Source organism: Dendrobates tinctorius, unplaced genomic scaffold, assembly GCF_039654945.1.
Source record: "Dendrobates tinctorius isolate UK_male_01 unplaced genomic scaffold, ASM3965494v1 ptg000237l, whole genome shotgun sequence".
Classification (NCBI taxonomy): Eukaryota; Metazoa; Chordata; class Amphibia; order Anura; family Dendrobatidae; genus Dendrobates; species Dendrobates tinctorius.
In genome coordinates, this window is record NW_027361904.1 from 3,270,941 (window position 1) to 3,292,568 (window position 21,628).

At 47.9% G+C, this 21,628-nt stretch overlaps 1 protein-coding gene across 1 annotated transcript in view; it reads left to right on the forward strand.

The window, feature by feature from the left end:
* LOC141060434 (uncharacterized) overlaps nt 1-21,628 on the forward strand; it is a 108,589-nt gene that overhangs the window by 4,277 nt on the left and 82,684 nt on the right. Inside the window, 5 exon segments of the mRNA XM_073556683.1 lie at nt 16,939-17,040; nt 18,916-19,092; nt 19,176-19,299; nt 19,380-19,447; nt 19,666-20,080. Of these exon segments, the coding sequence (XP_073412784.1) occupies nt 16,942-17,040; nt 18,916-19,092; nt 19,176-19,299; nt 19,380-19,447; nt 19,666-20,080 (883 nt within the window). The 5' untranslated portion in view covers nt 16,939-16,941.

The following is a 21,628-nucleotide window of genomic DNA, read 5'->3' on the forward strand; positions in this document are numbered from 1 at the left end:
CTGATTCAATGTAAGCTAAATTCTTGTGGTCCCTGATCACCGTAACTGGATGAATCGCCCCCTCCAAAAAAATGCCTCCATTCCTCAAAGGCCAATTTGACAGCAAGTAACTCCTGATTACCCACATCATAATTTCTCTCTGCCTCCATCAGAGAACAAGGTGCGTCATTGAGGACCAGAGCATCCTTGAGTGTCTCCGAAAGGCCTCTTTGGAACTGGCACCTGAGAGCAGCATTGTTCCATAGAACTTCTGTGGACCACTGCCGGAACTCAGTACAGTAGTCCTCAGCTGTGCAACCCCCCTGGGAGGCATATAGCAGGTTTGGGAGAGACCAGCTGTACATCAGAGGGTACTGACGTCACAGCCACTGCCAGCAGTGGCAGGCTATGGGAGGTCTTCATCAAGTTATTTATCTGACCCTGCAACTGATATTGTGAATAATCCAGACTCTGGCAATCCTTTGCCAGATCCTGAGTCATCTGCATCAAATTCGCCACCTGGTCACAAAACGTGTGAACAGGATCTATACTGGCGAAAAAGAAAAACGTAGCGGCCAGACGTAATGTGACGCTAGTCACTTCTCACGGCCAAGCCATGAGTCGGAATGGTCAAGGAGTCCAAGGTCAGAAGTCAGGAGGGTACATCATAAACGGAAGGAAGAGACAAAAGCGTAGTCAGGTAACGTTCTGAGGTCAGAGTACCGGGAGGTTAACGGATCAGAGCTGAAGGGGTTAAACAGGCGGATGGTCAGAACAACAAAGTCCAAGGTCAGGCAACAAATCAAGCAAACAGGAGAGCACAAACCTCACAAGATGAATGTACGTCTGGCAGTGGTCTGGGAGAAGCTGCTCAGTTAAGTAGGCATTGCAATTACCTGGGATAGTGAACACCTCAGACAACCGCCGCCTCCCAGTCACAGATTGGCTACTGTCTGTGCTGTGTGGAGGATACACGTATGTGGGATGTGTCTGAGGGATGTGAGCACGGATCTCTGTACAAGTAATGGCAGATAGTGTTACTCGCTATCGTTCCCTCCTATGCTTGACCAGCTGCATGTGGTTGATCTGGGAAGGATGATGCAGTGATGAGCTTTAATATATTTTATTCACAGTAACTTGATGAAATGAGGTAAGATATCAGGGAAGATAAGGTAAAATATGGAGGCTAGAGGTAACAGGAGAATCCTTTCTTCAGTCCTGGTGCACGGGCTGCAAAAAATGGCACTGACCAGCAAAAAGGATGTGAGGAACAAGATAGGAGGAGTTGCAGAGAGGCATTGTGGGAATTACAGATTCAGAACATGAAAGCATATAATAACAATGACTAGTAGATGGCAGCAAAGTGCAACAAACATTGTAACCATAATATCTACTGTAACGGGGTCTACCAAGCTGGGGTACCTCTTTCAGTACCACCCCGTGTTTTCGGAGGTCCGCTCTGCGTTGGCTGGAGTCTGAATGAAGGATGCTGGCTGGAAATCCTCTGAGTGCATGGGCACATATAAAAGATCACTGCTTCTCCATGTATTTCCAGTCTGACAACACTTGACTCACAGGATACATATCACACAGATACAGAGGGCCGGCCAATAGACAAGCGTCAGGCCAGACATGCATTACAAAAGCCGCAGGTGGCTGGAGCCTGCGGAGGTTTACTGTGGGAATTACAAAGGTGGGGGGAGGGCGGACACTGCTGATACATTAGGGACATGCATCTCACATGGAAACTATTATATATACATATAACTGCACAACATATTCTGGGTGCTGAGTGGTTCTGTAACACGGCTCCCCCTTTTCAGCAACGCGATCGGCATACACAGTCTGATCCTCAACGGATCGGATTGGGGATGACCAAAGTTTATGGGGTTGGTAAAAGTTCCGTTTGTCGACTTAGTCCATCGGCGTTACCGTTTTGTTTGGCGGGTCTGTAGTGGATGGTGAAGTCCAGAGGTTGTAGGGCTAAACTCCACCGCAGCAATCTGGCGTTGTCTCTGGAGATCCGATTAAGCCAGACTAGGGGATTATGGTCCGTTAGGAGGGAAAACTGTCATCCATACAAATATGGTTGCAACTTTTTGAGTGCCCATACTACCGCCAGGCTCGATGGCCGCATAGCTTACTTCACGAGGCAGTAGTTTCCGACTCAGGTAAGCTACTGGGTGTTCTTGGCCGTCCGGCCCAACTTGGCTCCGTACTGCCCCCAATCCTAACATAGAAGCGTCTGTGTGAACCAGGAAACGTTTAGTTGGATCGGGTGCGGCCAATACAGGGGTATTGGTGAGGGCGTCCTTTAGTTGGCGGAAGGCTTCCTCACACTCTGAGGCAGGGCTGTGGAGTCGGAGTCGTGGACTCGGAGTCGGTTCTCATTTTGGTGGAGTTGGTATAAAATGGACCGACTCCAACTCCTAAAATATATAATAAATTGGGTACAGTAGTTCAATGCAGAATATGCTGAATATTTTTTCATAGGAATTTGGGAAAGTTATGAAATGTCCTATAAATGACTGTTCTATTCCTGATCTAAGGCTACATTCACACACAGCGTTTTTCCTGCGTTTTTTGAGGATACGTTTTTCAGTTGCAAAAGCAGATCAGCTTTTTAAAATACCGCATCACCTGAAAGGTTTTTGAGCTCATAGATAATGTTTTCAATATCAAAAGTAGATTAGAAATCTGCTATATCTATATATCCATTTATCCATATCTGTCTATCCATATCATATCTGTACCAAAAAGAATGAAAGCCGGATAGCACACAGACTGACACTCCTTTTTTTTAGCACCAGTCAGGTACTCCTCATAGCTGCCCAAAAGGACGCCCAGGACAGGCATTGCTCTGCCAAGAGTGTGCAAAGCAGTAATCAAAGCAAAAGGTGGCTACTTTGAAGAATCTAGAATATAAGACATATTTTCAGTTGTTTCACACTTTAATTATATAATTCCACATGTGTTAATTCATTGTTTTGATGCCTTCAGAATGAATCTACAATTTTCATAGTCATGAAAATAAAGAAAACTCTTTGAATGAGAAGGTGTGTCCAAACTTTTGGTCTGTACCGTATACATGTACATGTATACAGTGTATTACATATTTACAATTTATTACAGTTTTTTGTGTTCTAAAGTTGTATTCCAATAAATAGATATTATGTTCTATCTAAATATCTTGATTATTGGATCATAGAAATGATTAAATGTCTGATGTTCACATTGTACTACAATAAATTTTTCACTTAAATATAAGCAATATATGTGGGAGTCAGAGTCGGTGTAAGGGAAATTGAGGAGTCGGAGTCGCAGGTTTGGCTTACCGACTCCACAGCCCTGCTCTGAGGTCCAGGTTACCTGGCGGGGTTGGTTCTTACGGGTCAAATCAGTGAGGGGCTTGGCTATGCTGCTGTAATTGGGAACGAATTTCCTGTAATACCCCGCTGTCCCTAGAAATGCCATGACCTGGGTTTTAGTGCGTGGGATGGGCCATTTGGCTATGGCCTCAATCTTGGCTGGTTCTGGTCGCTGTTTCCCACTTCCCACCCAATGCCCTAAATACTGAACCTCTGCTTTGCCCACGAGACAGTTGTTTGGGTTCAGGGTGATTCCGGCCTGGTGGATCCTGTCCAATACTGTCTCTAGGTGATTTAGATGCTCTTCCCATGTCGCACTGTAGATGGCGATGTCGTCCAGGTAGGCACAAGCATAGTCCTGGAGACCATCCAGAAGCTGGTCAGCCAGCCTTTGGAAGGTCGCCGGGGCATTCTTCATCCCGAATGGCATAACTTGAAACTGGAATAAGCCGAACGGGGTGACAAATGCTGACTTGGGAATAGCGTCAGGACTAAGGGTAAGCTGCCAGTAGCCTTTGCATAGATCGATGGTGGTCAAATACTTTGCCCCCGCCAGCCGGTCTAACAACTCATCCACACGCGGCATGGGATATGCTTCCGTCACTGTTTTCTCATTGAGCTTACGATAGTCTACACAAAACCGTGTAGTCCCATCCTTCTTGGGCACTAACACTATGGGGGATGCCCAGGGACTATCTGACTCTTCAATGACCCCTAAACGCAACATCTCTTGTATCTCTTGTCGCATCCCCTCTCGTACAGACTCAGGGACGCGGAAGGGGTTTTGACGCAGGGGGGTCTGATCCTGGGTCTCAACCTTGTGTTGTGCCAGGCGAGTGTACCCCGGTCTCTCTGAAAACATCCTCTGTCACAGCCTCAACAACGCCTCCGCCTGCTGTCTCTCCCGTGGGCCTAGGTCTTCACCCAAGTGTACCTGGTCCAATGTTTTAGACTGAGTCCTTTCCCCTAAGACATCCGGCAAGGGAAGTCCGGTTAAATCCTCTGCCTCAGGTGCACAGATGGCCACTACCTCTTCAGGGCGCTCCCAGTAGGGCTTCAGCATATTCACGTGGAACATGCGGATAACCCTGGGGTCGTCACAATCGGCGACATTATAGGTTGTGTCGGCTATTTTCCATACTACCTGGTAGGGCCCCTGCCATGCAGCTTGGAACTTGTTCTGCTTAGTGGGCTCTAACACCAGGACCTTCTGTTCTATTTCCAAGGTGCGCTCTCTGGCCCTCCGATCGTACCATACGCGCTGGCACCGCTGGGTCGCCTGCAGGTTCTCACGTACAACCTGGGTCAGCTCCTGTAGGCGGTCCCGGAATTCCAGCACATAGGATACAATAGGTACCCCTTCTATGAGGCCCTCCCCTTCCCAGTGTTCCAGCACTAAGTCTAGGGGTCCCATTACCCGTCTCCCGTATACCAGCTCGAACGGGGGAGAACCCCGTGAATTCTTGGGGCACCTCCCAATAGGCAAACAGGAGGTGAGGCAAGAATTTCTCCCAGTCCCTGTAGGTCCTGGTAAAAGTCCCAATGAGCTGTTTTAATGTCCCGTTAAAGCGTTCACACAACCCATTGGTTTGCGGGTGGTATGGGGCGCTTCTAATGGACTTTACGCCGCACAGCTTCCACAGTTGGTTGGTCACCTCTGCTGTAAACTGGGTACCCTGGTCCGAGATAATCTCCCGGGGAAATCCAACCCGTGAGAAAACCTGGAGCAGGACGGCCGCCACCGTCTCTGCCAGTATGTTAGGTAACGCAACCGCCTCTGGATACCGTGTGGCATAATCTACCACTGTCAATATATACTTTTTCCCGGACGGACTGGGTTTGGCTATCGGCCCTATCAGATCGACCGCTACTCGGCTAAATGGTTCTTCCACAATGGGGAGGGGGCGTAATTTGGCCTTGCATCGATCCCCCTTCTTGCCAATGCGCTGACAACTGTCACAGGTCTGGCAGTACTGACGAACATCATAGGTTACCCCCGGCCAAAAGAAGCTTTGTGTCAGACGATGCCTGGTGCGACTGACGCCGAAGTGCCCGGCCAAGGGTATATCATGAGAGATTCGCAGTAACTCCTGCCTATACTTCTTGGGAACTATCAGCTGTCGTTTTACAGTGGAGCTCGTCCATGTGTGGTGCTGCTCTGTGATCCGGTAGAGGAGTCCCTGCTTCCATACAAACTGTTCCCCTTCCAGTACCCCTCTCCCCTCCTGTGCCTTCCCACGATATCCCTCTAATGAAGGGTCCTCAAGTAACTCCCTCTTAAATTCATCTGGGGTGGCCCAAGAAATGTGTCTGGCTATGGGAATACGTGTAGGGCTGGAACGTCTTACCTGGGCCTCTGAGTGTGATTCCGCCTCCGCAGCTCGAGCTTGTCTCCGGGTGTTTACAGGATATGTCTCAGCCAGAGGGGCCACCGAGAATGCAGACAACATGGGCCCAAAGTCATTTCCCAGCAAGATGTCTGCAGGCAAATCCTCCATCAAGCCGACCTCAACAAGGCCATCCCCGACTCCCCAGTTCAGGTGAATCCTGACAGTGGGCAGTCGATGTATGGCTCCCCCTGCTACACGGACGGCCACTGTCCGGTCCGTCTTCTCTTGGTCCCGGACGAGATGAGGCTTCACAAGGGTCAAAGTTGCCCCGGAATCTCTTAGTCCCTGCATATGTTTCCCATTAACCCACACGACCTGTCGATGCAGTTGTCGATTATCTGCCAGGGCTGCCTGCACGGGGTCTACTTCATGCAGCACTTCCTCCATCTCTTCCACCCCTTGGTTAATCGTAGCCCCCAATGCCGGGTCAGCTTCGCCATGGTAGCAGTGTACAGCAGCCCGGCTGAAGGTAGCTGTTCCCGCCTTTGGCCGCTGGGTATGCTGAGTCCGGTTGATACATTGTCTTTGCAGGTGGCCCAGCTGACGATGTGTGTGGCATTGCGCCCCAGGGGGACTGTGGTAGGCCGGGTTTCTAGCTGGTCTCCCTACAATCTTCGGTGGTTTGGGGCCCTCCAGGTCCATGGGCGGTCCCCTAGTGACCACCTTTGATCAGGACAACTGCGGCCTCCTGGCATCATGATGTTCATCGGCCAGATGAATGGCTTCCTCAAGAGTCGTTGGCCGCCTGTCCCAAAGCCATTCCTGTGTCTCGGGGTTTAGTCCATTAAAGAATCGTTCTAACAGGAAGAGCTGGAGGACGTCCTCCTTAGTGGTTGCTTGGCTCCCTTGTACCCACTGTAGCAGTGACCGCCGTAATTTACAGGCCCATTCAGCGTGGGTATCGGTTATGCGTTTTATAAGTCCGCGGAACTTTTGGCGGTAGGCCTCTGGTGTCAACGCATACCGGGCCAAGATCACTTCTTTGATCCGCTCATAGTCCATACAGTCCTCATCAGGTACCGTGCGATAGGCATCCGCTGCCTGGCCTGTCAGCTTGCTGGCCAGAATCTGAACCCGTTCCTCCGGCTTTTCTTGATGAAGAGCACACTGCCGCTCAAAGTCCTGCAGAAAGCCATCAATGTCTTCCTCTGCCTCCCCCAACTGTCGGAAGGCATTGTACTGGATCTTTTTGTGGCTTACTGTTGAAGGTACCTGGTCGAAGGCCAGAGCTCCCCCTGCTCGCTGACTCTCCTCTCTCCGCTCTGCCATCTCCATCTTGGCCAGCTCCACTTTGGTCCGCTCAGCCATCTCCATCTTGGCTAGCTCTATCCTGGTCCGCTCGGCCATCTTTTCCTTCAGATCAGTACGCACATCAGCCATCACCTCTCGTATGATCTCTACTGCAGGGTTTAGGCCATAGAACGCCAGTCTGCTCTTTATCTCCCTCTGGAATTCGGTCTCCTTCACATTCACATTGGGGGGCGCTGCACTGTCGTGTTCCATGATGGCTGCTATCAAATCCGCGTTTGTTTTGTTGCTGGCGATCAACCCTCGGGCTTCCACCAGATCTTTTAATGCAGTCCTCTTTAACTTCTGGTAGTTATTTTCCATTCATTCCTTTCCTCCTGTAGAAGGGGTATCAAATCCCGCTGGCTGCCACCAGTGTAACGGGGTCTACCAAGTTGGGGTACCTCTTTCAGTACCACCCCGTGTTTTCGGAGGTCCGCTCTGCGTTGGCTGGAGTCTGAATGAATGACGCTGGCTGGAATTCCTCTGAGTGCATGGGCGCATATAAAAGATCACTGCTTCTCCATGTATTTCCAGTCTGACAACACTTTACTCACAGGACACAGAATATATCACACAGATACAGAGGGCCGGCCAATAGACAAGCGTCAGGCCAGACATGCATTACAAAAGCCGCAGGTGGCCGGAGCCTGCGGATGTTTACTGTGGGAATTACAAAGGTGGGGGGAGGGCGGACACTGCTGATACATTAGGGACATGCATCTCACATGGAACCTATTATATATACATATAACTGCACAACATATTCTGGGTGCTGAGTGGTTCTGTAACATCTACAGTATATATTATAAGGAAGGAAGTAACACACACAGCATTAGGCAAAGGTCCCTGTAATGGCTGAAGATATTGCAGACGATTAGCTGAACTGCACATAAAGACATAGGCTTAATGGTGATGTACTGGTTAAATTGATACCTTTTGATGAAGTGTTCCTCATTTTAGTCAGAATTTGACATTTTCTTTCTAATGAAATTTTTGATGCACAATGACTCCTTCATTGAGATGAGATCTCATTCTGCACATATGTCACCTCCGGTGCCATTTTATTGACGACCAGTCGTGAATGAAACTCTGCACACACCACCCACACAGAAGGCCGGTGACAAGTCACCGAAAACTCTCTGCTCTATCATTGAAACAGCAAAGACAGGCGGAGGTGCCTGGCCAGAAGGAGTCGACTCTACTCACAGTCCCTGCCCTGTGCACCGAAATCTCATTAGAAGAAAACTTCAAGTGCTGATTAAGGCTACTTTCACACTTCAGGTTTTCGGCGTCAGGCGCGATCCGGCGTCGTGCCGCAACGCCGGATCCAGCAAATGTTTAGTAAAACCGGATTATTTTCACTAGAAGGTTGAAACAAAAGCGCAATAGGGTCTTATCCGGGTAAAATGTTCAATTACTGAATGTATTAAACTCACCTTCTCAAAGATAAAATAAAGCTTGTATAGTAAGTCAGCCTGCTGCACGTCCAACGGTCCACAGCGGAACCGTACCACAGTTCAATAAGGAATAAATTCTTGGACTTTAAGTGCGCTGCCAGACGGATTCAATAACCACACAAGGTTAAAAAAGTTAACCCTTTAATCCCTACGCGTTTCGAAGCATAACGCTTCTTCTTCAGGGGTTGATACATCTCAACCCCTGAAGAAGAAGCGTTATGCTTCGAAACGCGTAGGGATTAAAGGGTTAACTTTTTTAACCTTGTGTGGTTATTGAATCCGTCTGGCAGCGCACTTAAAGTCCAAGAATTTATTCCTTATTGAACTGTAGTAAAACCGGATGTGACGGATCCGGTTTTCTGCCGGATCCGTCTTTTTCTTGACAGACAAAACCGGATCCGTCTCATCCGGTTCATCCGTTTTTCTATCCGTTTTTCGACGGATTACGCCGGATCCGGTTTTTAAAATTGACCCTTGTGGCCTTCCGAACGGGATTGGCTACTGGAAAACTATATATAGCATGTTCCTACAGCCCTTCTTTGACAGGTTGTAGAGGAGAAAGTGCAGGTTGGAGAGAAGAGCAAGTTACTGGCGAAGATGGATGTTGTCATTGGAAATATTTTGAAGAATTTGGCGGATTTTATAGCGGAGGCGAATCGTTTGAGGGTGATTGTTCTGGAGAAGGAGAGAGCGAGACAGCAGCGCATCAGGCATCGTAGACGACGTTTGTGGATCCACCCCATCACAGCCAAGAGAATGACGCGTGGGGTCTATTCTACACTCTGCATGGACCTTCGACGAAACCCGGATAAATTTTTTGGATATGTTCGGATGAAAATGGAGAATTTTGATTACTTGGTGGAGCGCATTGCACACCTCATAAGAAAAGCGGACACCTATTGCCGCTTCTCTGTTTCACCCACAGAGCGTCTGATGGTGACTTTAAGGTAAGCCACATTTATTGGATGTGATCGCATCAGAGCACACTTTCACTGCAATCTTGTTGGTGGTAGTTTGTATCTCCAAGTGTTATAGCTGAGTTTTGGTATGTAATGCTGTGATTTAAAACTAATTTATTGTTTTTTAATTCCCCACAGATTTCTTGCAACTGGAGAATCCCTTTCGTCACTGCATTTCCAGTACAGACTCGGGATTTCCACCATATCTGGAATAGTGAAGCACACATGCCGTGCACTGTGGGACTCCTTAGCTGAAGAGTTTTTACCAGAGCCCACAACAGAGAGGTGGATTGAAATTGCTGACAAGTTTCAACAGATATGTCAGTTTCCCAACTGCTTGGGCGCTGTGGACGGGAAACATATCCGCATTGTAAAGCCAGCTGGATCGGGATCGGAATATTTCAATTACAAGAAATATTTTTCAATTGTCCTCATGGCCATCGCTGACGCGGAATACAAATTTATTGCGGTTGATATTGGGGCCTATGGCCGCTCCAATGACTCTCAAGTTTTCAAACTGTCTGCCATGGGGCGTAAACTGTATGGAAACACCTTCAAGTTCCCACCACCTAGACCGCTGCCGCAAACATCTGGTCCACCTATGCCATTTGTCTGTGTAGGGGATGAAGCCTTCCAGCTGTCAGAACACCTTTTGAAACCTTACTCTAGCAGAGGATTGACAAGACCAAAACGCATTTTTAATTACCGTCTCACAAGAGCAAGAAGAATGGTTGAATGTACCTTTGGTATTCTGACAGCCAAATGGCGGGTCCTATTGACTGCGATCAACCTCAACACAGAAACTGTGGACGAGGTGATCAAAGCTTGCGTGGTACTCCACAATTTTGTTATCTGCAAGGAACCAATTTCCATTGAGGACACCTCTGAAGAAACCACCTTGCAAGATTACCATGACATTACCACTAGAAGTTCTGTGACGGTTTCAGTAATGAGGGACAATTTTGCACTATACTTTGTCACCTCAAGGCAGAGTACACTGGCAGGATGACAGAGTGTGAAAGATTTGTGCCCAACCAAACTTGTGTACCTTCTGTACCAACAGTATATACCTTTGCCAACCAAAGTTGGCTATCTTGTCATGGTCTCTATTTTTAGCTTTAGGCCACAGGTGTGTACCTGGTTGTGTTTTATGCAAAGTATTTCACCTTTTAACAAAAGTTGTGTACATTGTTATGAAATCACCAACAATAAACACAACTTTTTAGGTGAAATACTTTGCTTCAAACACAACCAGGAACACAACTGTGGCAAAAAGCTAAAATTTACCCACAGTTATATACCTAGTTTTGAATACCATTTCACCTTTTAAATACCCTGTATTTAACCTTTTTCGCCGCAGAAAGAAATGAGACAACCAGTGTAAAATAATTTAACTTTTATTGAAAAATGTTTTTTTTAGTAAACTTTTTTAAAATTTTAATAAACTTGTTTAATAAAGCTTTGAAACCATAAAACTGGTCATTTTTATTTAAATACACACATTATAAATCTGTGTAGTGTGGGGTGGAAATACTGCTGGAGGGGCTGCGGGACACTTCGACACTGGGTGTGTGGAGAGAGGACTGGGATCGTGGTGGGGAAGGAACAGTTAGAGGTGAAGGTGTGGAAAAAACTACAGAATGGGTGGACATGTGGGAAGCAGAAGAGGTGGTGGGTGGTGGAGTGGAGGGTTGGGCAGGGACTGTAGGAGCAGATGATGTTGATGGCAAGTTGTATGGGGAAGGAGTTTGGTACGGGGCAGGTTGCTGGAAGTAGGGAGATGTCTGGTACGGGGCAGGTTGCTGGAAGTGGGGAGATGTCTGGTACTGGGGAGGTTGCTGGTACTGGGGAGTTTGCAGGTACTGGGGAGGTTGCTGGTACTGGGGAGGTTGCTGGTACTGGGGAGGTTGCTGGTGCTGGGGAGGTGGATGGTGCTGGGGAGGTGGATGGTGCTGGGGAGGTGGATGGTGCTGGGGAGGTGGATGGTATGTAATAGGAGGGGGAGGATGGAAAGTGGCTGGAGGGGGTGTAGATGTAATAGGAGGGGGAGGATGTAAAGTGGCTGGAGGGGGTGTAGATGTAATAGGAGGGGGAGGATGGAAAGTGGCTGGAGGGGGTGTAGATGTAATAGGACGGGGAGGATGGAAAGTGGCTGGAGGGGGTGCAGGTGGAGGAACTACTGTGGTGGGAGGAGGAGGTTGGGAGGTAACTTGCTGGAGAGCAGCGTGGCATGAATGCATTACATGCATCTGCTGGGCAGGAGAGAGCGTTTCCATGCACTCCACAACAGACCTGAAAAAGGTGTGGTTTGGCGAAGATCTTGCTTCTGAATGCATGGTTTGCAGAAGTGTCTTCACCTCCAGAATGCTGGAGTTGATCTGCTGATAGCCTGCGGAGATTTGCTCTGACAAGACTTTTAGACAGTTCTGGAAAGATGCATTCAGATGCAAGAACTCTGGCGCATAAGTCTTTTCCTGACCCCTCTGCTGCTGCCGCCCAGTACCCGCAGGTGTACTAGAGGTGGCAGGGGCAGAAGGGTGGGGTAAAGGGAAAGCGATCTCCTCACCAGCAGCTTCATGTAATGTAGGCGGCCACGATGCTCCTGTGCTGGTGGATCGGACAGATGGGTCGAATGTGTGGGAAGGCTGGGAAGGTGCAGATGTACCGGGGCGGTAGAAGTGTCCCTCGGTGCCGGTCTTCTCAGGGATCGCCTCAGAAGGGTCCAATCGTGCAGGCTCCCGAGTGCTGCTCACCGTGCTGTGGAATAAAGAGAAAAAAAAACAATTAAAATACTGACATGGTATGGCCCTGGCTGAAAAAAAGAAAGTTACATCTAAACATTTTTTTGTCACATGTGGTGTGTAATATTTACCTTCTGGTGAGCATTGTCTCCCGGAGGAACGACAGGGCTCGTGCGTACTTGCTCCTGCGTCCTCCAGATCCACTCGGGGCCCGCATCTCTTTATTGAACTCCTTCTTGAAACGATCCCTCACAGACCGCCACCGCTTCACAATTCTCTCCCCTGAAACGAGAAAGGACAAAGTGGTTAGTATACAACATCAGTGTTTCCCAAACTCCAGTCCTCATGGTCCCCAGGGGTCATGTTTTCAGGATTTCCAAAGTAAATAGAAATCCTGAACACATGATCCGTGGGGACCACGAGGACTGGAGTTCAGGAAACACTGGTTTACATCAAGCAACCGGTACTGTATATACTTACGCTCTTTAATCTGGGCCCGAGCTTCGAGGTCCTCCCAGCGGTCCACAAGGAGCGAACAGATTTCCTCCCAGAGTCGTCGGGTAACGATCAGGTCAGCGTGGCGTCGGTCAGCCATATTCCAGAGCGGCTCCCTTTCTCTGACGAGATCGATGAGGCGGTCCACATCAATCCCTCCATCCTCACCGTCAGAGTCGGGAGCACGCTGTGAAGGCTGTTAAAGAAAAAGACAAAAATAACATAATTAGCCTCCACAAAAGAAATGAAATAAAAAGTGCAAAAAAAAAAAAAAAAAAAATATTTATACTTACACGCTGGTGACCGCCGCGTTGCTGTCGCCGACGACCCTGGGAGGCACTGCGAGGACCTCTTGGCCGAGCACCAGATTGGGAAGACTAGAGAAGAAAACAAAAAATGTTATGTCTTTGGATGTAGGCATTTGTTTGCTGTGTGTGGTCTGCAGAACATTGTTTTCTATGTGTTGTGTGTAGTGTGATGTTGTGTTTCTGCGTTTGATGCAAAAAACTTACCAATTGTGAGCCCACTCCAGGTGTCTGTCCACCCCTTCCTTCTTCTTCTGGGAGCTCCTCTTCATCTTGTGATTCCTTTTGAAATAAAAGGCAACGAATACACATATATTACAGAGATGATGGATTTTGGAAATAAAAACTTACCGTCAAACGCTGACGATGCGAGGGAGGGCTCCCAGACGATGATGTGCTGTCTTCCTCATGGCCAGACTCCATGGCTGTGGGTGGTGTTTCTGCTGCTGCCATTGATGCTGCTGCTGCTGCATCTATTGGGCGGCTGTTGAATAAAGAGAAACAAAGGGCCAATGAATATCTTGATATTCCATAGCCCTAGTTTGGAGGAATGGGGGATTTGATAATTACCGTCTCTCATCTGCTGCTGGACTCCCCTCCCGTTGTTCAGCATGCTGCTCCATTTGGGGTGGTGCTGATGGTGCTGCTGCTGCAGATGTCTGCTGCCTTCTCCTGCTCCTGGTTCTTGGCTTGGGTGGCATGTTGGGTGTGGCTGAGGGTCCCATTGTCTTGCTTTTATATATGTCCTGTGGGCAGAGCTACTGAGCATGCTCAGACCAAAGAAACCGGATCCGGCGCATTGCGGCGCTCATAGGCTTTCATTGTATGAAAAAGCCGGACACGCCGGATCCGGTGTGTCCGGCTTTTTCGACGGATACAAAAAACGTTACAGTCACCGTTTTTTCCAGACGCCGGATCGCGTCACATTGCCGGATCCGGCGAAAATCGGATGAAACGCATGGCCATCCGGCTCGATCCGGCTCTAATGCAAGTCAATGGGGGGGAAACCGGATCCGGCATTGCATTTCGACGGATCCGGTTTTAGTCAAAAGCGCCGGATCGCGCCTGAAGCTGAAAACCTGATGTGTGAAAGAGGCCTTACCCCTTAACGACCGCCAATGTGCAGTAAAAGGGTGTGTGCATACGCTGCGGATTCTGCTGCGGATTGATCCGCGCGGATTTAGTAAAATCCGCAGGTAAATCCGCGGGTCAGGAGATCTGCGGATTAGCCTGCGGTTTTGCCTTGCGGTTTATCACCTCTACAATGGAGGAGATGGTAAACCGCAGCGGAATCCGCAGAAAGAATTGACATGTCAATTCTTTCTCCAGATTAGAAACTGCAGCAAATCCGCTGCTGCGGGTCCGCAGCAGAATCTGCAGCGTGTGCACACACCCAAATAGAGACCATTAAAGGCAATCTGTCGCCTCAGTTTTGGCCTATGAGCTGCCGGCACCGCCATCAGGGGCTTATCTACAGCATTCTGTAATGCTGTAGATAAGCCCCTGATGTAACCTGAAAGAGAAGAAAAACAGGTTAGATTATACTCATCGGGGGGACGGTCCAGTCCGGCGCCTCCCATCTTCTAGTGATGACGTCCTCCTTACTTCTGCCGTGGCTCCTGCGCAGGCGTACTTTATCTGCCCCGTTGAGGGCAGAGTAAAGTACTGCAGTGCGCAGGCGCCGGACCTCTCTGACCTTTCCCGGCGCCTGCGCACTGCAGTACTATTCTTGAATGTGGTTTTGAGTACCTTTAGGGGTGCAGTTTTTAGAATTGTGTCACTTTTGGGTACTTTCTGTCATATATGCCCCTCAAAGTCACTTCAAATGTGATGCGGCCCCTAAAAAAATGGTTTTTGCAAATTTTCTTGTAAAATTGAGAAATTGCTGGTCAACAATTACTGTTATGATTGGGTCACCGTGGAGGAAAACAAGACCAAGCCAAGTCACAGAAAACCAGAGAGGTTGGTAACTACGCGGATTGCAGACCCCTGATCCTAACCACACAACTAGCAGTAGCCGTGGAGCGTACCTACGATGATTCTAGATGCCTCGTCACAGACGGAGGACTAAATAAGCCTAAAGCAAGAAAAGGGAAAATCTAAAACTGCCCCAGAGCAGACCCCAAAGGAATAGATAGCCCCCACACATGTATTGACAGTGAGACAAGATGAAAACACAAACACAGGTAGGAAAATAGGCTGAGCAAACGATGGGGCCCACACTAACTAGAAAGGAAAGATACTGTCTGCAATCACACCAAAAAACCCTGCAAAAAATGTCCAACACTTCTGATTGCAAAAAATACCCTGAAGTCACTAGACTTCTCCCACTATTTCAGCACTCTTGCATATTCTGAGAACAGAGCAAAAAGAGGCCAATCTAATAAGGGACAAAAAGCAAACTGGCACATACAGCTGGGGCTGGCTGACCACACAAGAACTGAATAGCCAAAACCAAATCAAATGTGAACATTAGCAAAGACAACTTAGCTTGAGAAGACAGGAACTGAGCTGGAAACCAAGACCTCAGGAGGCAGGAAAAAATCACCAGCATGGGAATAGGGAGTTGGCTGTCTTAAATCCAGTCTGAGAGTCCAGATGTCCACTCTTCTTCCTCATTATCAGGTGGCAGGTCTCTGTTAATTAGATCAGCTTCACTACCCGCTGCCAGCACCAGAGGGAGCCCAGAAAGAGAACTCACAACTCCTCTGTCAGCACAACCAGCTCCCCCACCAGAAACCAGAGGCAGACCAGAAAATGAGTTCACAACAAATTACCGTATTTTTCAGAGTACAAGACGCACTTTTTCCCCAAAAAAATTATGAGGAAAATGGGGGGGTGCGTCTTATAGTGCGAGCACAGGCTTACCGGGGGTTGCGGCAGTGGTGTGGTCTGGTGGCGGCAGAGGTGTGGCGATGCTGAGGCATGGTGGGTGTGCACCTGAGCAGGGTCCCTTCCTCAGGTGAGGTGAACTGTGGACCGGTGTCCATGCAGAGCCGGGTAAATCACGGGATTCTCAGTGGCGGCGGCCACCTTCCTGAGGCCGCGTGTGCGCAGATTGACTTCTCTGCTTCCCGAGGCTTCTGGAAAATGGCCGCGTGTGCGCAGGTTAACATAGCGGCGGCCGTTTTCCTGAAGCCAAGTTCACAGATCAGCTTCACTTGGCTTCAGTAAAATAGCCGCCAAGATCTCCATCTGTGCATGCGCTGCCTCCCTACGGCCATTTTCCGGAAGCCCCAGGAAGCAAGGTACTCAATCTCCTGAGGAAGAAGTCCGATTTGACTTTGAAACGCGTTGAGAATAAAACACCATTTTTTATCTTCTACTTGCCTGGACCGTTATTTATACAGCAGCGCGGATGATACCCACAAATTTTCCTTTTTTTTTTTTTTTTTTAACTATGGATCTGTGGCAGCTGTCAATTCCGAGGAGTTTATATGCCTTATTTTCAAGAAAGATTAGGTGAGTGCAGACTGATGATATATGTGAAATAACCGTCAGATAAGACTCTATTGGCGCTTCTCTTTCCTGTAGTGTTTCTTTGGTTATAAAGGTGACTATGTAAGACAGCTGTCTGTAATGCTGGTAACGAGTTGATTAGGAGCGTCTAACTGGTCTGGAGGAGTCAGAACTCTTAATGGTTGGTAGGGGACCAAATACTTATTTCTCACTGCAAAATGCAAATTGATATAATTTATACAATGTGATTTTATGGATTTTATTTTTGATATTCTATCTCTCAATGTTAAAATTAACCTGCCCTTAAAATTATAGACTGTTCATGTCTCTGTCAGTGGGCAAACTTACAAAATCAGCAAGGGATCAAATACTTATTCCTTACCCCCCCCACTGGATGATGACAGTCTAATATTATTTCTATCTTGTTTTAGGACTTGTGTGAAAATGTTTTGGAAGTTAAGGTATATAAAGGAGTTTTGATTTTTTTCTTAATAGGAGATGTTTTCTTATGGACTCAAAATGAGTAAGGACAGAGACAAGATGGCGGAGAAGATATTAAACCTCACCCTGGAGATAATCTTCCATCTTACCGGAGAGGTGAGAGGCTCTGATGTCATCACATGACCTCATTATCTATGGGAATAACGGGATATGACCGGAGAGGTGAGAGGTTCTGATGTCATCACATGACCTCATTATCTATGGGAATAACCGGGCATATGACCGGAGAGGTGAGAGGCTCTGATGTCATCACATGACCTCATTATCTATGGGAATAACGGGATATGACCGGAGAGGTGAGAGGTTCTGATGTCATCACATGACCTCATTATCTATGGGAATAACAGGGATATGACCGGATAGGTGAGAGGCTCTGATGTCATCACATGACCTCATTATCTATGGGAATGACAGGAGATATGACCGGAGAGGTGAGAGGCTCTGATGTCATCACATGACCTCATTATGGGATTAACAGGGGATATGACCGGAGAGGTGAGAGGCTCTGATATCATCACATGACCTCATTATCTATGGGAATGACAGGAGATATGACCGGAGAGGTGAGAGGCTCTGATGTCATCACATGACCTCATTATCTATGGGATTAACAGGGGATATGACCGGAGAGGTGAGAGGCTCTGATGTCATCACATGACCTCATTATCTATGGGAATGACAGGAGATATGACCGGAGAGGTGAGAGGCTCTGATGTCATCACATGACCTCATTATCTATGGAAATGACAGGAGATATGACCGGAGAGGTGAGAGGCTCTGATGTCATCACATGACCTCATTATCTATGGGATTAACAGGGGATATGACCGGAGAGGTGAGAGGCTCTGATGTCATCACATGACCTCATTATCTATGGGAATAACGGGATATGACCGGAGAGGTGAGAGGTTCTGATGTCATCACATGACCTCATTATCTATGGGAATGACAGGAGATATGACCGGAGAGGTGAGAGGCTCTGATGTCATCACATGACCTCATTATCTATGGGATTAACAGGGGATATGACCGGAGAGGTGAGAGGCTCTGATATCATCACATGACCTCATTATCTATGGGAATAACAGGGGATATGACCGGAGAGGTGAGAGGCTCTGATGTCATCACATGACCTCATTATCTATGGGAATAACGGGGGATATGACCGGTGAGGTGAGAGGCTCTGATGTCATCACATGACCTCATTATCTATGGGAATAACGGGGGATATGACCGGAGAGGTGAGAGGCTCTGATGTCATCACATGACCTCATTATCTATGGGAATAACAGGGGATATGACCGGAGAGGTGAGAGGCTCTGATGTCATCACATGACCTCATTATCTATGGGAATTACAGGAGATATGACCGGAGAGGTGAGAGGCTTTGATGTCATCACATGACCTCATTATCTATGGGAATAACAGGGGATATGACCGGAGAGGTGAGAGGCTCTGATGTCATCACATGACCTCATTGTCTATGGGAATAACGGGATATGACCGGAGAGGTGAGAGGCTCTGATGTCATCACATGACCTCATTATCTATGGGAATAACAGGGGATATGGTCAGAGAGGTGAGAGGCTCTGATGTCATCACATGACCTCATTATCTATGGGAATAACAGGGGATATGACTGGAGAGGTGAGAGGCTCTGATGTCATCACATGACCTCATTATCTATGGGGATAACAGGTGATATGACCGGAGAGGTGAGAGGCTCTGATGTCATCACATGACCTCATTATCTATGGGAATAACAGGGGATATGGTCAGAGAGGTGAGAGGCTCTGATGTCATCACATGACCTCATTATCTATGGGAATAACAGGTGATATGACCGGAGAGGTGAGAGGCTCTGATGTCATCACATGACCTCATTATCTATGGGAATAACGGGGATATGACCGGAGAGGTGATGGACTCTGGAGATGTCTGTAGTGATATTATTAATGTCTCCACACTCAGGATTACACAGTAGTGAAGACCTCTAGTGATCGCTGTCAGGCCCCTGTGTCTGAAGGACGGGGAGGAACCCTGAGCCCAATCCCGGTGCCTCCACCTCACCCCCGGATACATGAGGACATCAATGGCCAGAAGATCCTAGAACTCACCAACAAGATGATTGAGCTGCTGACTGGAGAGGTGACGCTGCTGGGAATGCTGGGACATTATACAGGACAGCACTGGAGGATTCTGGGTGATGACGGTATCATTGTGTGTGTCAGGTTCCTATAAGGTGTCAGGACGTCACCGTCTATTTCTCCATGGAGGAGTGGGAGTATCTAGAAGGACACAAGGATCGGTACCAGGAGGTGATGATGGAGGAGCACCGACCCCGCACATCTCCAGGTAATAAACAGGACTAAATACACACTGCCTATAATTCTCTGTATGTAATAATGATGTCAGTCCTGTCTGTGTCTCCTCAGTTCTCTCCAGTAAGAGGACAACCCCAGAGAGATGTCCCGCTCCTCTTCCTCCTCCACAGGACCATCAGGTAGGTCGAGATCTCCCTATGATGTGTAGGCGGCTGTGACGTACTTGTGGTCAGTCTTGTTTTCTCCTCCAGTATTATATGTTTTATACTTGTGTAATGAGAGCGGTGGAGACGGCAGGATCACAGCTGACCACAGACATCACATGTCCAGATCTTCTCACCATTATTCCCGGAGATTTCTCTGATCATCGGGGACTTTTACAATGTTTGTTTTTCAGCTTTTGGATCCAGATAAAGATCTGAACAATATTAATGGTCCAGAGAGAAATGTGAGGGGCGATCAGCGGTGTAAAGAGAAGACCCCTAATGTGAGGAGCGATCAGCGATGTCAAGAGGAGACCCCTAATGTGAGGGGCGATCAGCGGTGTAAAGAGGAGACCCCTAATGTGAGGGGTGATCAGCTTTGTAAAGAGGAGACCCCTAATGTGAGGAGCGATCAGCGATGTCAAGAGGAGACCCCTAATGTGAGGAGCGATCAGCGATGTCAAGAGGAGACCCCTAATGTGGGGGGTGATCAGCGGTGTAAAGAGGAGACCCCAAATGTGAGGGGCGATCAGCGGAGTAAAGAGGAGACCCCTAATGTGAGGGATGATCAGCGGTGTAAACAGGAGACCCCTACAGACACCCACCCAGGTGAGTAGTGACCACAGAATAAGAAGAGAGGTCTTAGATTCCTTTAAGTCAATAATAGTTTTTTTCAGCAGTATATTAACCCCTTCATCTTTCACCCTTCAAAGAAACAAACTAAATACACAGTATGCAAAATTTGAGTTTATTTATATTTTCACATCCAAAGACTGATTCTTATGTTTTCTTTGCTCTGATTTAAAAAAAAAAAAAAACACTTCTATTTTTAACCATCATGTATGGATTTTGCACAAAGCGCCTGTGAAATTACGTACAAACATGAACAAAATAAATCTTCATGGTAGCCCAAAATTTACACAATATTGAACATTCATTTTCAACTTTGTTGGAAACTTACGTCTTTTCCTTTTATCTTCAAAGCTTCTCTTGGTACCGCTTCTCTTATAGAAGGCCTGTGGATCTTCTCTGTGAAGCATCCAGCAGTAGTCCCCCATCACGTTCACGTTCCATCTAGCTTGGTATCGTCGTTCCATTTCCTTGATATCCTGGTGAAATCTTTCTCCTTGCTTTTTGCTAACACCACCATGGTTTTCAGGAAAGAAGTCTAAATGAGACTACTTCAAATTCATCAGACATTCCAAGGCCTTGAAATGTTTCATCATGTTCTTCCTTTTGGATTTTTTGTTGCTACCTAGAAATTTCTTCACAACTCCTTTTTTCGATTCCCAAACCTTTTTCGCAACAGCTTTCATTTTGGTTTAGAATATTGTGGTTCTTCATGAGTTTCCGAATATCCTGACCCACAAAAATGCCTTCCTTCAGTTTTGCTCTGGACAGTCCCTCGAACTTGGTACATGGGTAGTTAAAAGTCTCTCCCTTTACAAACTACTTTATCGTTCCAAGCCTAATGTGAAGTGGTGGCAGAACTGTAGTGGGATCAACTAAACTTTTCACAACTATGTTCTTGAGTCCAGGTTGCAAAAATGTTCTTGTTGACCAACTTTTTTCCCCCTCACTGATGAGTCCTCTCCCGGCTATCGCGGTCGAGCCGGCGCCTCCATGTCGACCGACCACGCCAACATGGGGCGAGCGTCCCAGGTGGGGACGGAATGTGGACCCACTGGGCCACAGGGGGGACCCGGGCCTACCCGGACCAGGGAAGGGTAGCGACCGGGGACAGTGGCAGCTGAGCATGTGGACGAGGAAGTAGAACGACATGACACCGCACTTCAGGTATAGACATAAAGTTTACTTGAACAAGACATGGTACATATCAGGACGGCCTCTCTCTCAGGCATAGCACTGGCTCAGCAGGAGAACATCAGACACATACCCAGGACAGATGTCAGATGATGGCAGGAGTCATCACGGGTTGATGCAGTCCAGGATCCTCTGGCACGGGCATACTAGGACGGCCTCTCTCTCAGGCCTCAGGCGTAGTACTGGCTCAGCAGGAGAACATCAGACACTGATCCCAGAAGGACGTCATCACTGGGTGGACCTCAGGGAATTGGCGGAAAATCGGGACACAGGCTGGACATCAGGAGCACAGACTGGACATCAGGACAACAGGCAAGACATCGGGATATCAGG